Below are 15,775 nucleotides of genomic sequence, written 5' to 3'. Positions count from 1 at the left end.
TTAGTTGAAGAAGTAGATAAATAAATAAATAAATAAGAGTTGGTGTTGTGACGGGAAGATTGTTACGTCGTCGCCAGCTCCAACAGACAATAAAGATTACGAACAGAACGTGCATGGCATGATTGGAAACGACAACAACTTGTTTTGTCGGTTAATACATCCTCGTCGGCTAAACCCGATGTGTTGCTTCCCCAATGGACCACTTTATTCATTTTCTGAATCAATGATCGCAAATATGAACAGGCTACACCTCACATGCTTCTGCCCCCTCCACTTGAATAATACACACATTCATTTCTTCCTAACCTTCTATCTTATCCTCTCTTCTCCATCACTTCAATTGAATTTTTCAATTTTGTTTCTGCCATTTTACCTGCATACTGTGTGCTTCTAGGACACACACATATTGGTGTAGTGCGTGTGTATCATTTTCCTATGTTTCTACTACTGTGCGTGGATAACCATGATCTCTTAATATCAACTTTGGGGGATGAATCTTTACAAAATATATATATTATATATGTAAGGTAGCAACATTTGGTTCCCTGCTTTGGATCTAGGTTCTTTACATCTTAATCAAACTCACTTACGGCCTTTCTTCTGTCATCTTCACAAGCCCTGAGCCTTCAAAAACAAATTATTTGTACAGATATTGTGTAAGGAGAAAGTATCTGAAGTATTGATTGATTAACAAATTTGGTGTATGTTCTCACTCAATACAGAAAAAGAATATAGAATGTCAATTTTTGTATAGTTATTTCAAATAGTTATGTGAAAAAGACCTGATACTACTATTAAGCTTTGAATCATATATATATATATATATATATATATATATATATAAAAGTGCAATAATTAGCAGGACAAGAAAAAAAAAGTATAATTGATTTTTATATATGATTCTAGTACCTCTCAAATTCTCCTATGATTCGATACTCATAAATTATTTGGAATGAGAGGTTGAAAAAATGAAATGGAGCCCATCTGATTGAGTGATTAAGAAGATTCGCAAGAATCACTCAAACTTTATGAAGTCCCCGTTACTCTCAAGTTACAATATGTATCATATTCTACTGGGAATTCATCAGATAAATTTGATGCTATTTCGTTGCTCAATAAATTATAATAAGAATTTTGACTCGCCCTGGAGACATAAATTGAGTCGAAAGATAACATGAACAATCACGGTAACTTAAAACATTGATGTGAAACTCTACCAACGTACCAAACTATGGATATGTGGAGTTTCAGTTTTTTTTCTTGAGCTTTCTACCATGTGAAAGAAAAATGAAGACCGGTACAAAGACAGTGACAGTATATCTAAAATGTAACATAAAACAGTAACCTTAGCAGTTCAAAATGGACAACCTAACTTAACATGCTCCCTCGAGAAAAAAAAAAGGACTAACGTGGAATTAATGAAACCATATATAGATGTCAGCATGAGCAATAATTTCATATTAGAAGTTAATAATAAGCTTAATTAACGAGTCTCCTATTTAAGTTTGTATGAAAGTGAGAATTATAGAGGCGTGCAGACACGACAGAGACACAGCGGACCACGTTACAAACTAGGGGGACCCTCCATGGTTTGGTTGGCAATCTTTTCCAAACTCTCATACTCAATACTCTTCATACTACAACTTCCTATCATTCTACTTCTATCTTTCTATTCAACTTCCCTCTCTTGTTAACCTTAGCCACCTCACTCTTCATTATCTATCTTTCTCACTTTCGGAATCACACCTTCAATTACTTCTGTGATATGAAGAAGCTCTGTCCCAATCTTGATCGCGAGGATGGGCTCGAAACCGTCCTTGAAGTCCCTATTCCGGAGGAGATTCTCACCCACAAGAGTGGAACCACCAAAGCTTGGCACAACATGAAGAACTGGATGAAGCCTCACGGTGAGTCCAGATCAAATTCAACATCCATGTCATCCGTTTTTGGAGGGAAAAACACAGAGATTCAGCTTTTGTTAGGTGTTGTTGGAGCGCCATTAATCCCTTCACCTATCGCCTCTGACAACCAACCCATCACTCGCAGCATTAAAGAGCAGCACATTGTCAGTAACTTTTCTTTCACTTTTTTTCAGTAACATGAAACTTATACGCAGTTATTTAAGTATTCACACTGTTGTTTTCATTCAAGCAGAATAAAAGTTTTCATTTAAATAACCTGTAAAGTAATTACTCAAATGAAACTCTAGTTCTGATTCTGATTGCAGAACAGTACAAAATCTAAATTTTCCCAATGATCCTTCAATACAGTGTTGAAATAAAAGATGGGGAACGTTTTTGTTTCATCAAAAAAAAAAAAATTAGTAAAAAATCCCTAACTTGAGGGAAAAATAGTTTGGTCCCTAAGTTTTATTATGTTTACTAATGGCTTTATGTCTTGTGCATGCTTTGTGCAGGAGGTTTCGATGGCTAAATACATAGTGAAGCAATATGTGGCGGCGGTGGGAGGAGAACGTGCTTTGAACTGTGTGGACAGCATGTATGCGATGGGGCAGGTGAAGATGGCAACAACAGAGTTTTCTGCTGGGGAAGGTAGTGTGAACAGTAAGAAGGTGTTGAAAGTGAAGAATTTGCAGATGAAGGGAGAGATGGGGGGGTTCGTGGTTTGGCAGAAGAGCCCAGAGTTGTGGTGCTTAGAGCTTGTGGTTTCTGGGTACAAGATCAGTGCAGGGAGTGATGGTAAAGTGGCATGGAGGCAAACCCCTTGGCACCATTCTCATGCTTCTCGTGGCCCACCAAGACCTCTTAGACGTTTCTTACAGGTAACCGATAGTTCTTCAAAGATCAAACCATTTTTTTCAAAAGGGTGATATCGTTAATATGTATGGGATATAAAGGAGCATGCTTAATTATGACTGTTTGTAATGGACACCATAGAGCATGCTTAATTATGATTAGTGTATGGGGTAGGGTAAAAAACTGAATCATTCTACTTGAAGACATTATTTTTCACTGATTTTGGTGACATTACAAAATTGCCTCTCTAGGTTCCTATAATATGAATAGCCCAAAGGATCCTTGAAGTCTAAATAAACCATGCTTAAGTGCAACTTTTTTCTCTCTCTCTATACTTTGTCTCCCAGTTTCAAGTACTATTTTTCAAACACCAGAAATAGTTTTGGTCCCTTTAGCATTTGAAGAAAAGTGGGGGCTGCTTGTTGTCAGCATCCCAAGTGAAAAAATGCCAGCAAGGAAGAAAAGAAGTCCACGTAACAAAGTGCTTCCCACTTTCCAAAGGAAATTGGCAAAGCTGATTTTCTTATGCTTTATTGAAATTTGTGCCCTTATCCCTATCAGAACCAGAAGGTCTAAACTTTAAATTTTAATTAAAAAAAGTCAACACTCTACAAAGGGAACACGGGAAAACCCTCCCTTTAAAAAGTCAAATAGAGAATTTTTCCAAGTTAGTAGTTGCGACTAAGACAAGTCAACAATATCCAAACTTTTCCTCCGTGTGTGTGTGACAACCTGTCCTAATCCGTTCCGAAGCTGTTTTATTCTTTTGCTTGGAACCCTTCAGTCTTAAACCAAATGTATTTGTTATTTACTAACAGTTTGCTAAGATAAAAAATGGGACCTCCCCTATAGTTCTCAACAATATCATTTTCACGTAATTTTTTTTTCTTTTTAAGTGAATTGTTTCAACGTTGACTCTGCATAAATTACATAATAGGATTTACGTAAAATTCACCAATAATAGAATATTGCAAAGAGAAATATTGAATATATTCACTAACCTCTCAAAATCATTATTATAGATACATATATATTTAGGCTTAAAACTCACGTTATAAAAAGAATTGGTTTACAGAAAATTGAGATATTGATTATGAATCATAGGGAAAAATGAGGAGGATCTAATAGTTGATTTGAACAGGGTGTTGATCCAAGGTCGACGGCTAATTTGTTCAGCAACTCTGTCTGCATTGGAGAGAAGACAGTGAACAACGAAGATTGTTTCATACTGAAACTGGAAACCGAGACATCGACACTGCGAGCAAGGAGCAACAGCAACGTAGAGATAGTTCGGCACACTGTGTGGGGCTATTTCAGCCAAAGAACAGGTTTATTAGTTCAACTAGAAGACTCCCACTTACTGAAACTGAAGTCTGATGAACACGAGAGCATATACTGGGAAACCAACATGGAGTCTCTCTTACAAGACTACAGAAGCGTGGATGGCATTCAAATAGCACACGCTGGCAAGACTTGGGTGTCCCTGATCAGGTTTGGTGGGGGCCCCGAGACACATTCCAGGACACGAATGGAAGAGGTTTGGCAAATTGAGGAAGTGGACTTTAACATCAAAGGGTTGTCCATAGATTGCTTTTTGCCTCCTAGTGATTTGAAGAGAGAGGAAGAGAATGAAGAGGAAGCAGAGTGTGATGGTGGTGGGCTGGTTGCAAGCAATAATGCCAAGTTACCCTACAAGATTCGTTCGGCTTCTTTTAGGATTAGTGCTTCAAAAGTAGCAGCTGTGAACATGGATGATTCCTGTACCAGCGAGAGCGATGAAGATTTGTAAATCTTTGCTTTCCTTACATATTTTTTTTTGTAAATAGTGGTACATGTTCGAGTTTGTAGTTGAGCTGTGATATTAGTTTAATCCTTCCATCTATTCTCACTAAAAACTACCAAGAATAGAACGGAAACAATTTTCAACACTCAATACAAACTTCTACCTTTACCTTTTCTTTTTTTCCATCCAAGGGAATGTGAATAACTTACACACAGTATTCTAAATAATCATAAATTTAATTTTTGGTCATTGGTTTCCAATTGGGTGTACATGTCTGTGATTGTGTTAAATTTTCTTTCTACTTAATGTTTTCATACATAACTATATCTATCCAAAGAGTTTTCATGGGGTAACCCTTATGATCTTGATTGATGAGAATATTTGAGCCTATATAATCATTTAGTTTTTGCAAAACGAAAGAAGAGGAACAAGTAAGACTTGTACGGAAATGGAGGCTATGTATTATTTTAGCTGATTGTTTCTGTCTATGTTCTTTACTTCTTGTGAATAGATCTAGTTAATAGCTTTTAGATTTCCTTTAGATTTCTGACACAGGCATGCGTATGTTGTTTGTTGATTTCTTGAATAAAGATATAGTGGTTTTTGGACCTTTGGACTTTTTCCCTATGATGGTTTTCCTTTTTACCAATGTTCTAATCCTATGTTTCAAAACTAAAACATCCATTTTTGTTTTTGCCTTCTAAATGCACACGTTTTCCCAAAAGTGCCTTGTGTGTTGGCGTTTGGAAGGCAAAAAAACAAAATGGATTCATTTTCTTTGTACATATCAGGCAACGATAGGACCACCTACTACAAGGGTAGCTTTGTATTGGTTAGTCCCAGGTTATCTCCAAAAACTCAGCTTTGTATTGGTTATTATAATTTTTATTTTTGTAAAAATAAAAAAAATATCAGAAAATAAATTTAACTAATATTTGTGATATTTGTGACAACATGAGAATAAATATAAGCACATACACTAGTATTAATATACCTTATTCCTAAATGAAGGGATGAAACACAATTTGTTCCCCACAGAAATAAAAACATGAATGTATATGGATTTTTACTCCAGGAACAGTAAAACCCGCGCCAATCTTGGCATCCCTACGAGCCAATTATATCCTCACATCATCTTCATGAAATATTTGATGAACATTAGATAAAATATGTTTAGTTGTAAAGGATACGATAAAATTTATCAAATTGAAATTGAATTATAGCATGTATAAAACTGTGAAACACCATTTATAAATATACAATTAAAATAAAGGAAATTCATTTTTCTTAATTTCAAAATAAAGTGTTTATCTGTACGTATTTGTGTTAAGTCATTACGACATTAAATATTTAATAATCCTAAAACAAGGTAAAATATGCTTATTTTTTAAAATATTGGTAATAAAATGTATAAAATTAAAATTTAGATGACAGAACCTGGAAAGTGTGGAACCTCATTCCTAAAGTATGCTGGAATTAAGCCTTAGCATTTAATTGAATTAAAATGTGAGTATTAGTGTCTATCTGCTACATATATGGTTACAATTTGCAGAGAATATGGTTTATTTTGATTGAGCTGTAGATGAAGAAGATGAAGAAGATGCGAATGACAATATGTCACTAACCAAGCTATCAAGGAAACAGTAAGAAGAACCACCTTCTTTCAAGCAAGCACTTGCCTTTTCCTTCAAATTCAAGGCATTGTCTCTAATCTCCTTCGCCCCATCCCCAACCATTACTTTTTTAATGGTCTTCTCTACCTCTCCTCTCTCTAGCTTATTCTGTAATTGCACCCCAACCTTCCAAACACTGCTTGCGTATTTGGCATTCACCTTTTGGTCTGCAAAAAATGGCATACAAATCATCGGAACCCCTTCACATAAGCTCTCCAAGGTTGAGTTCCAACCATTATGAGTCCAAAATGCTCCCACTGCAGGATGGCTCAGCACTTGTTCTTGAGGAGCCCATTTCACAATGTAGCCTCTTCCTCCCAAATTCTCTAGGAACCCACTTGGCAATGCTTCAAGCCCTTCTGAATCACGGATTGACCCAGGTCGAATCACCCACAAGAACGGTTGCTGGCTGTTGGCTAACCCCCAAGCTATCTCCAAGAACTCAGCCTCACTTATTGCTGCAATACTCCCAAAACTCACATAAACAACACTGTTATGTTCTTGTTTGTCCAACCAAGAGATGCAGCTTTTGTCTGGGGTCAACAAGCTAGCAGAAGAAGAAGCTGAGCCAGTAGGTAAGCGTTTGTGAAAAGGGCCTATAGGGTATATTGGTAAGGAAAAATCTTGGCGCAATTTTGTCAATGCAGCTGATTCCAATTCTTCAAATGTGTTCCAAATAACCCCTGAAGATGCTTTGCATTCCTCAACAAAGCGACAAACTAGTTTGTAGAATGCCTCAGGATCCTGCGACTGAAACTTAGGAAGGTCTTTCACCTTGAGTGGTGGGAAATCAACCACAGGCTCTTCCAATCTAGATTCTAAATTTTCAACAAAAGTAAACACGAAAATTTTAGGCCCTTTCATCTCAAGGCATGTTGCTTCTATTTGCATTTTAAAAACAAAGTAAAACATGAAACTAAAGTGACATTTTTATCATAATATCTATAAAAATGCATAAAACAAACATTTGTTTGCACTTTTAGCCCTTTGGATTTTGTTTTTGTGCAATTTTTACTCCTCAAATTGCATCAATTAAGTCTCTCAAATTTTCTCCAGATCACAGTTCCTCCATCTTGACTTCAACCAATATGTAAGCTATTAATTTCCTCAAAATAGAAAAGCATTTCTTTTGTTGCTCTTTACTGTCATAAAAACAATGTATACCCGCACAAGCATCTCTAACACGAAGTTAAGTCAATATTTAGTTTTTTACTAGGTACACTGTATTTACTCAGTGCCATGACATATCCAAGTTGCCATGTTAGCCAATTTGGTTAAATATTAGACAAAATCAGAATGAAGGAACGTGATGACGATGATGATAAATGGCAGAAAACTTGAATGATTCAACTGTATAGTTGTGTTGTGGGACTAAAATGCAATCTAGTTTAAAAATAAATAAAACTGTATCATCATCTGTTAGTTTCCGAAAAAATATCCATGACTTAGCTAATCCTGATTAGCATGAAGAACAAAGGCCTAAACTAGTCCAATAAAACAAGGATTTTCCGGAAACCACTTTGGCATTAACAATATAGAATAGAAAAACTCTCTAGCCAACATTGCATTAGCCAATCAACAAAATCACCAACACGATGAATTTTCTTATCAGAAACAAAGATATAAGTTTGAAAGAATGGTGTTTGATAAAAAGGGTATGAAAACAGAAGAAGAAGCAACGGACCTTGTACGGGGAGGTAGCCCTTTTCTCTAAGGAGGGGAAACGAGGCAAAAACAAGGAAGGAAGACGCTCCACCAGTTCTGAGAACAAGGCGTGGGAGCTTGAACTCATCGCAAATGGGTTGAGTGAAATGAAGGGCAGCATCGGAAATGAAGCATGGAACAGGCTGGGGAGAGTCGGAGAGGAGCGAAGGCAAGCATTCCTTCAAAGGGTGTGCGCATCTGGTGTTGATGAGGTCGGTGAGGTGCACGGCGTCGAGCGTGGAGGCTTCTGCTTCGGATAAGCCATCGGGTATGGCGTGGAAGGAGAAGTGAGGGTAGGAATCAGGGTCGGGAGAGTTGAAAAGGGTGTGAAGAATGGTGATGGAGAAGCCCTTTGAGAAGAGGATGTGAGCGAGGTGGAGTAAGGGCGTCATGTGGCCTTGTAAGGGTGATGCCATGAGCAACAATCTGTGTTGCTTCTTCTCCTCCTCCATCTGTTGTTGTTGATGTTTTTGGGGTGCTGAAAATTGATCAAAAATGGTGTAAGAGATTGATCTGATCTGATCTCAGAGTGAGAGAATTGGAATTGGATTTGTTAGCTTTGAGAGTGTTTCAGATGGCAACCTTTCATCCCTTCAGGCTTTGCTGCATATCTACATCATTGTTGACTCCACAAATGGGCACACAATGCATTGCGCTCTTTCACACTATTCTTTTTCATTCTTTTTTAATACTTACAAATGAAACAGCTACAAGTTTACAAATATTTTGTTTTCGTTTATTAAATTAATTAAGAAAAAAAAAAGTTCTTAGTTCCAATTTTGTTTTATTAAATTTGGTTTTCATTCTTTTCAAAATATTCTTTAATCTTTTAAGATATATAAAATTGATAATTTGATATTTAAATTAAATATTTAATGAGTTTTTATCTTATAAAAAAAAGAATGAATGAATGTTTAGTTAGGTATTTCCCTTTATAAATATATTATGTCTCCAATATGTGAGATGATTTCATTTTTCTAGAGTTCTTTACAAATAGACACATCCTCGTTAAACACATTCTAGATATAATTTAGAGTAACACAATTATCTATTTTTGCTTAAATATTTTGGCACTATTTGTGGGAAAGGATTAAATTCATCCTTCCCACTACATTGAAAGTAAAACAACCAAGAAAGTTCGACTGATGTTCTATATTGAGATGAATTTTTGGGATTAAATATTCCACAAGAATGTTTGTAATGTTATGATGGAAGGCTCATCGGTTTTACAAGTGAGTACATGGAAGTTTGAAGGTATGCGGAAATCCAAACCACTTTTGGATCGAGAGCAACGAGACCAAATTCATCCCTTTAAAGAAAAACATTTGAATATCAAGAAGTTTAAGGAATATTTAATGGATATGGAAGAGACATGACATTTGAATGACTATGTATGACGCTTAAAAAACCATTTCAAACGTCACTTTAATTTAGAAAATATTTGAATTTTATCAGTGTTTGTTTCAACCAATTTACTTTTGTCGACGACGGAAAGTGAAGAAGCATTTACGTTTGGATCTACTAATTTTATGAGAAATGAGAGAGTGGATACATAGATATGTACTGTTCACATCTTCAGCAAATTATAAAGAAAGATGATGGAACCACGTGAACTTCTAACAAAATACAATTATGTCTTTTTTATTTCTATACATCACAATAAATTTTAATAAAAATCATCAAATTATAATATAAATATAAAGTATTATTAATACTAATAATAAAATTATTAAAATAATAATATTTAAAATTAATTTATAAAATAATAATATTAATTGAAATAAATTTTTTAAATAATGATAATAAATGTAAATCAAATAATTTTAATAAATAATAATAATAATATTATTATTAATTTTTTTATTTTGTTTTATTTATAATAAATATTATTAATGTTATTAATAATAATGAAAATAAATATAATTATTTATAAATGAAACTTAAAATTATTTTAATTAACTAAAATATGCACACACAAAAATAATCATTATTTATTCTTCTTTTATATACAAGGTTAAATTTGTAATCTTACAACTTTTACTATTCAAAATAATTTATAATATTCTTACGATCATCACATCACTCACCAATTTCAATAAATTTTCCTCACACATTCATTCTACCGTACCTCAATCCAAACAACCTCAACTTTCTTCACACTTCTAGTCTGTCACACCCTCAATTTTTCACTCCCCACACCCTTAATCCAAACAAATCCTAATAAAAATAGCGTTTCAACTTTGGAATAGAAAATCAATTTGACTTTACATCATCTTTATTTGAACATTAGGAGCTTATAAATCGTGCATAACAGTATATCGGATTTTAGAACCACAAATACACCAGTCAAGCAAATAAAAGCGCATTTACCTTTAAAATATTACCACAAATTTGAAAAACGAGTTTAACCAACTAAGGAACTAAACTCGATTACTAAACTACTAAAGATAACTATAATTTTACGTCTTAAAGTACCAAACTTCTAGAAGTAGAAAAAAAATGAAAGTTTAGTTGGATTTTACCCTATAAATACATTCCGGTCCCACAATATGAAAGATGGTGATCTCATGCTTTTAGAATTCTTCACAAATAGTCATATTTCCGTCATTCCAATTCTAACCAAGAACAATTAAAATTATGTTTAAGGTTACGTAAGTCTTCTTCAAAATAAAATAGGCCATTGGATTAGGAAAGCAGGACTTGCATGCACATTGCCTAATTCCAAAAAATTAATTTTATAGATTAAAAATAATTAATTGTTATATTGATTAAATTATTATTTTAGATACTAAAAAAATTATTAATTTTTAAATTAATTTTTATTATTGAAAAATAGTTTCTAAATTATTATCTAATTATCAAGGTTTTAACTATTAATTATTTAGATTCTAAATTTAGTAGCAAAAACCTTAGTAGGTAATTAGATACCAATTTAAAAACTATTGATCAATAATATAAACTAATTTAGAAACTAATATTTTTTTAGTCTCTGAAATAGTATTTAATTTAGTCAATAAAACAACTAATTATTTTTTATTTCTAAAATTGATTTATATTTAATGATATTCTTGTCAACTCGAGGTCGGTCGAAATCTGGATGAACTCCTAAGAACACAAAATATAATGAGTATAGGAATATGAGTTGAGAATACTCCCTTTATTGTGTATTAAATGTTGTTTATTATATGATCATTTCTGGAGAGCGTAATATAATATATAGACCAAATTGTAACATCTCTCTATCTTTAGTCATGATTATGTCTTAATTGAGTGCTTAAGGCTAATTGATTAAGATTCCTTAATTTATACTCTCATACTGTTAGATACATAGGTCGTGAAATTATCATAAATAATCAAATATCGGGTCAGATCCATAAACTATCGAGTCAGATCATGAATTAAGAATTTTTTTACAAGGATAATCTAATACTTTATTAATATTTTTACGGATTTCTTTCCTTAGTATTTTGAGGGAATGTTTATAAGGTTTAATATTTATTAATTATATTTGTAATTTTCGGGACAAGAGCCTGCAGATTCTTACTCAAGAGACAGTGATATTTTGAATAAGCAGGAAACGCTGTCTCACCTTTTTCATATATAATTCTTTTTATATCAATAGTCCATTTATAGGTTAAGTTTATTATTTAATGAATTTTCAGATAACTTACCATAAATTCTCCCACTTAATATCATTTATAATTTACTACTTAAAAAAACATAAGTTACTTAAAAGCCACTTTGATATGTTCATAACATTTTAAAAAAATTAAAAAAAATCTCAAATCTATTATATCATTCACAAAACTCCAATAAATTTTTCTTACGAATTCATCTTATATATCTTAATCCAAACAATCTCACTTTCTTCGCACTTTTCTCTTAAATTATTTTAAATTCATTCCCTCAAATCTTCACTTAATCCAAACAAAACCTTTATATCAATAATTCATTTATAGTTAAGTTTATTATTTAATGAATTTTCAGATAACTTACCATAATGCTCCCACTTAATATCATTTATAATTTACTACTTAAAAAGCATAAGTTACTTAAAAGCCACTCTAAATGCAATCTACTATTGGAGCATAAATGAAGCTCAAGTTTCAGCACATGTTTAGTTTCTACCTTCCACGTGTTTCTTTTCATTTTATAATTTTCCATAAGCATAATATGTACAAGTAATCATTATTGTTATTATTCCCGTAAGGGTGGAGTGACATAGCATATGAGTGAAAGCAGAAAGGATTCCCACCCCACATGTCGATTTCCCTATTTTAATAATAAAAAATATAATAAAAAGTAGGTTTGTATTAAAAGTTATAAAAATTAGAAAAATGTTTTGTTAAAACAATAGTAGGAAGTTCTGTGATGTGAGTGAAAAGAAAGAGAAGAGATCTGAAAGGAAGAAAGCTAAGGAAAGCGAGAAAAGAATGGTGGGAAGAAAGGGTCGGAGAGTGTTGTTTATGGCTTTGCCACTGGAAGGCCACCTAAACCCAATGCTTCAACTCGCACAAATCCTTCACTCAAATGGTTTTTCCATCACCATAATCCACACCACTTTCAACTCCCCAAACCCATCCAAATACCCTAACTTCACCTTCTCCTGCATCCAAGACGCTTTGTCTCCGACTCAATTCTCCGATCTCTTGAGTTTCCTCGTTGAACTCAACGTCAAATGTGTGGAGCCTTTCAAAGAGTGCGTGGGAAAGCTACTGCGGAGTGATGAAGCGGCGGAGGAACCTGTGGCGTGCTTGATTTCAGATGCTATGTGTCACTTCACTCAAGGTGTTGCCGACAACCTTAAGCTTCCGAGGATTGTACTGCGAACTAGTGGCGTGTCTTCCTTTGTTGCTTTCGCCGCCTATCCTTTGTTCAGAGAAAGAGGTTACATATCCACACAACAACAAGGTTAATTGCATTTTCGTCTTTCAAAAAACCACTTTTCTTACTCATTCACTTTCCTACTAAATTAGCAACTGGATACCGTATATGCAGAAGAACGTCACACTGAAAGAAAGTTATTTTCTTAAAATGTTTAGAAAGTAGATTTTAAAATGAGTTCTGATCGTTTTCTCAAATGCTACTTCAATTCAAAACCCATTTTTCGACTCTGGTTAACATACACGTATTTTAATTCATCACCTTTTTGAATTTGTGTTTTGATATACGATTTTTAATTGAACTTTTGAATTAAATATCGTTTTTTTTTCTTTAAGGTTTGAGGGATATTGAGTTTATAAAAATGTTTTTACTAGAATTTAAAAAAATAAAATAAATAAGTTACTTGACTCGTGTTTTAATCAAATCTTATTTTAAAACAAGACCTTATCATCTCATAAAATATATAAGAACTATGGTCTAGATTTACTCTTAAAAATTGAATGAACTATTTAAATTTAAGATGGATTTAATTCATAATTAAAAGTGAAACCTAAAAAAGGATGGTATATTGTAAAATCAAACTACACATTTAGTATACTCAAGACACTTTATACTCGTTTTTAAAATTCGATTAACTCCTTCAATTATATTTATATTTATATGTTGTTGCTTGGGAAGGAAATGTGATTGCTAAATTTATATTTTCTATTATAATATTAGATTATCATAGTTCAGTAATAAAGGTGATAAAGTGGTATATTTTGTTATGTGATGGGTTTAAAAATAAATACATATAATAAATGATATAATAAATGATATAAAATAATATTAAAATAATAATATTAGGAGTTATAATATAGTTGTATATGAAAAATATGAATTTTTAATGTATATTATGGTATAAAAAAAACTGTGTAATATAATGTATAGACACATCTGAGATTCACATAAAGAACTACAAAAGTAGACGCTATTCAAGGAATGCATGACAGTAGACAGCTGTCATATATGAAGATTTCGCCGACACCTCCCAACAAATTCTTAAGCAGTTTCAAAGTATGATTTTTATAAATTTTGAACTTGATTTTTATTGTGTGGTTTGATTACGTGTTTTATAGAAATTAATAAGGATAATAATATTTTCAAAATTATCTACTGTAGTGCATTTTTGTATAAACGCTAAATATATTAATATCATTAATAATCTTTTGACTGTTTAGATTATGTGTTCGTAAATCAGGATTTTTTTTTCGAAATTATTAAATTTTCATTTCTTTTCATGTTATTTATTTTGTCTAGAACCGAAAGTAAAATGCAAGAGTGATGGGGAATGTGTAAAAGTAATGGTGACGAAACTACGATTAGCAATAATCTACTAGTTTTGTGCATTTTGCATGTAGATGTAAAATCAAAGCCCAAAATAATATTAATAATATATATATAGACACGTTTAATATTGTAATAGAAATAAAGAAAATGATTTTTTCACATCCCATTTTTTCTTTTGTTCCAGATTACACATTTTTTAAGTGGTTAGATTACTTAGGTAATAGATGTATTTTTATAAAATAATAAAGCATAAGATAAGATGGATGTAATTTGAAGTATTAGGTGTTAAATAATCAATACTATAGAAATAAGCATTTATGTGAACATCAAGTGAGTAATTTTTTTAATCACTTTTTTTATTCTATTTTTTAACAATTTTTTTTTGTAAATTCTTGATAGTTAATATTGAGACAATTTCATTTGAAACCTTATATTCTTTATCTTTCTCAATCATTATGGAAATCATCAATATATAACCTTTCATATTAACCAATATATCATTTTATATTATTAAATTATATTGAAATTCAAGATTGAAAATCTATTTTACATAAGTCAGATTGTTACTAAATTTTGCAACAGTGGATTGCAACTTGGAGGAGGAAGTGGAAGAACTAGCACCACTGAGAGTGAAAGACCTGCCTCTGATCAAGACGGAGGAGCCAGAAAAATATTACGAATTATTGGGAAAATTCTTGAAAGAGACAAAGGGTTCCTTGGGAGTGATTTGGAACTCCTTTGAAGGTTTGGAGTCAGGTGCATTGAGAAAAGTGAGCAAAGAGTTTTCCATACCAATGTTTCCAATAGGACCCTTGCACAAGTATTTTCCTTCTTCCGCTTCCTGTAGCAGTTTGATCTCACAAGACCAAAGTTGCATAGCTTGGTTAGACACAAAGCCACCCAACTCCGTGGTGTATGTGAGTTTTGGGAGTCTTGCTGCAATAACTGAGACTGAGTTCTTGGAGATAGCCTGGGGTTTAGCCAATAGCAAGCACCCATTTCTATGGGTGGTTCGAGAGGGGCTTATGAAGGAGTCTGAATGGGTGGAGGCACTGCCAAGTGGGTTCGTGGAGAGTCTGGAAGGGAGAGGGCTCATAGTGAAATGGGCCCCTCAGCAAGAGGTGTTGGCACACTCAGCAGTAGGTGCATTTTGGACTCACAGTGGTTGGAATTCGACTTTGGAGAGTATTTGTGAAGGGGTTCCTATGATATGCATGCCCTTTTTCACCGACCAAAAAGTTAATGCAAGGTATGTGAGCCATGTTTGGAGGGTTGGATTGCAGCTAGAGGACAGAGGGGAGATAGAGAGAATCATTGGAAGATTGATGGATGGTAATGATGAAGCCAAGGAGATCAGAGACAGAGCTCTCAAATTGAAGGAAGAGGCCAAGGTTTGCCTCCAACAAGGTGGCTCTTCATGCTCTTCTTTGGAAGCCTTGCTTACTTACATTCTCTCATTCGACTCATTCACTTTTCAACCCTCTTGATTATATTCCTTCTTACCTGTCAATCCAAAACATTCATGCAACAAAACTTACACTACTTGTGACTTAGTTTTCCTTAAAAAAAAATCAGTTATTTTTATGCATGCATCTGCAGATTATTGAATTGGATATTTATTCAATTAAGATTCCACTTAGAATGTA

At 33.2% G+C, this 15,775-nt stretch overlaps 3 protein-coding genes across 3 annotated transcripts; 2 read left to right on the top strand and 1 right to left on the bottom strand.

Moving 5' to 3' along the window:
* The first annotated feature begins 1,532 nt into the window (after positions 1–1,532).
* LOC137815035 (replication factor C subunit, putative (DUF620)) lies at positions 1,533–4,788 on the top strand. Its single transcript, XM_068618055.2, has 3 exons — positions 1,533–2,065; positions 2,417–2,782; positions 3,898–4,788. Exons 1-3 carry the CDS (start codon positions 1,766–1,768, stop codon positions 4,543–4,545), a joined length of 1,314 nt encoding a protein of 437 aa, XP_068474156.1. The 5' UTR covers positions 1,533–1,765; the 3' UTR covers positions 4,546–4,788.
* A 1,214-nt stretch (positions 4,789–6,002) lies between these two features.
* LOC137815046 (UDP-glycosyltransferase 76B1) lies at positions 6,003–8,582 on the bottom strand. The gene is made up of 2 exons (XM_068618067.2): positions 7,897–8,582; positions 6,003–7,030 (listed from the first exon to the last, which is right to left on the bottom strand). The coding sequence occupies exons 1-2, from the start codon at positions 8,366–8,368 to the stop codon at positions 6,102–6,104; spliced, it is 1,401 nt and encodes a 466-aa protein (XP_068474168.1). The 5' UTR covers positions 8,369–8,582; the 3' UTR covers positions 6,003–6,101.
* A 3,684-nt stretch (positions 8,583–12,266) lies between these two features.
* LOC137815034 (UDP-glycosyltransferase 76B1) lies at positions 12,267–15,775 on the top strand. The gene is made up of 2 exons (XM_068618054.2): positions 12,267–12,827; positions 14,712–15,775. Exons 1-2 carry the CDS (start codon positions 12,350–12,352, stop codon positions 15,614–15,616), a joined length of 1,383 nt encoding a protein of 460 aa, XP_068474155.1. The 5' UTR covers positions 12,267–12,349; the 3' UTR covers positions 15,617–15,775.

Source organism: Phaseolus vulgaris, chromosome 1 (assembly GCF_051622355.1).
Source record: "Phaseolus vulgaris cultivar YP4 chromosome 1, ASM5162235v1, whole genome shotgun sequence".
NCBI classification, from domain to species: Eukaryota; Viridiplantae; Streptophyta; class Magnoliopsida; order Fabales; family Fabaceae; genus Phaseolus; species Phaseolus vulgaris.
The sequence above is the reverse complement of the archived record's forward strand: the minus strand, read 5'-3'. Positions and strand labels throughout refer to the sequence as shown.

What these genes read in the sequence shown, in the direction of transcription:
- LOC137815046 (XM_068618067.2), bottom strand. Translation starts at nt 8,368, where the DNA reads ATGGAGGAGGAGAAGAAGCAACACAGATTGTTGCTCATGGCATCACCC. An exon ending in GGGCTACCTCCCCGTACAAG is followed by an intron (nt 7,031 to 7,896) that starts GTCCGTTGCTTC and finishes TTGAAAATTTAG; the next exon opens with AATCTAGATTGGAAGAGCCT.
- LOC137815034 (XM_068618054.2), top strand. Translation starts at nt 12,350, where the DNA reads ATGGTGGGAAGAAAGGGTCGGAGAGTGTTGTTTATGGCTTTGCCACTG. An exon ending in CATATCCACACAACAACAAG is followed by an intron (nt 12,828 to 14,711) that starts GTTAATTGCATT and finishes ATTTTGCAACAG; the next exon opens with TGGATTGCAACTTGGAGGAG.
- LOC137815035 (XM_068618055.2), top strand. Translation starts at nt 1,766, where the DNA reads ATGAAGAAGCTCTGTCCCAATCTTGATCGCGAGGATGGGCTCGAAACC. An exon ending in GCATTAAAGAGCAGCACATT is followed by an intron (nt 2,066 to 2,416) that starts GTCAGTAACTTT and finishes TGCTTTGTGCAG; the next exon opens with GAGGTTTCGATGGCTAAATA. An exon ending in CTCTTAGACGTTTCTTACAG is followed by an intron (nt 2,783 to 3,897) that starts GTAACCGATAGT and finishes TGATTTGAACAG; the next exon opens with GGTGTTGATCCAAGGTCGAC.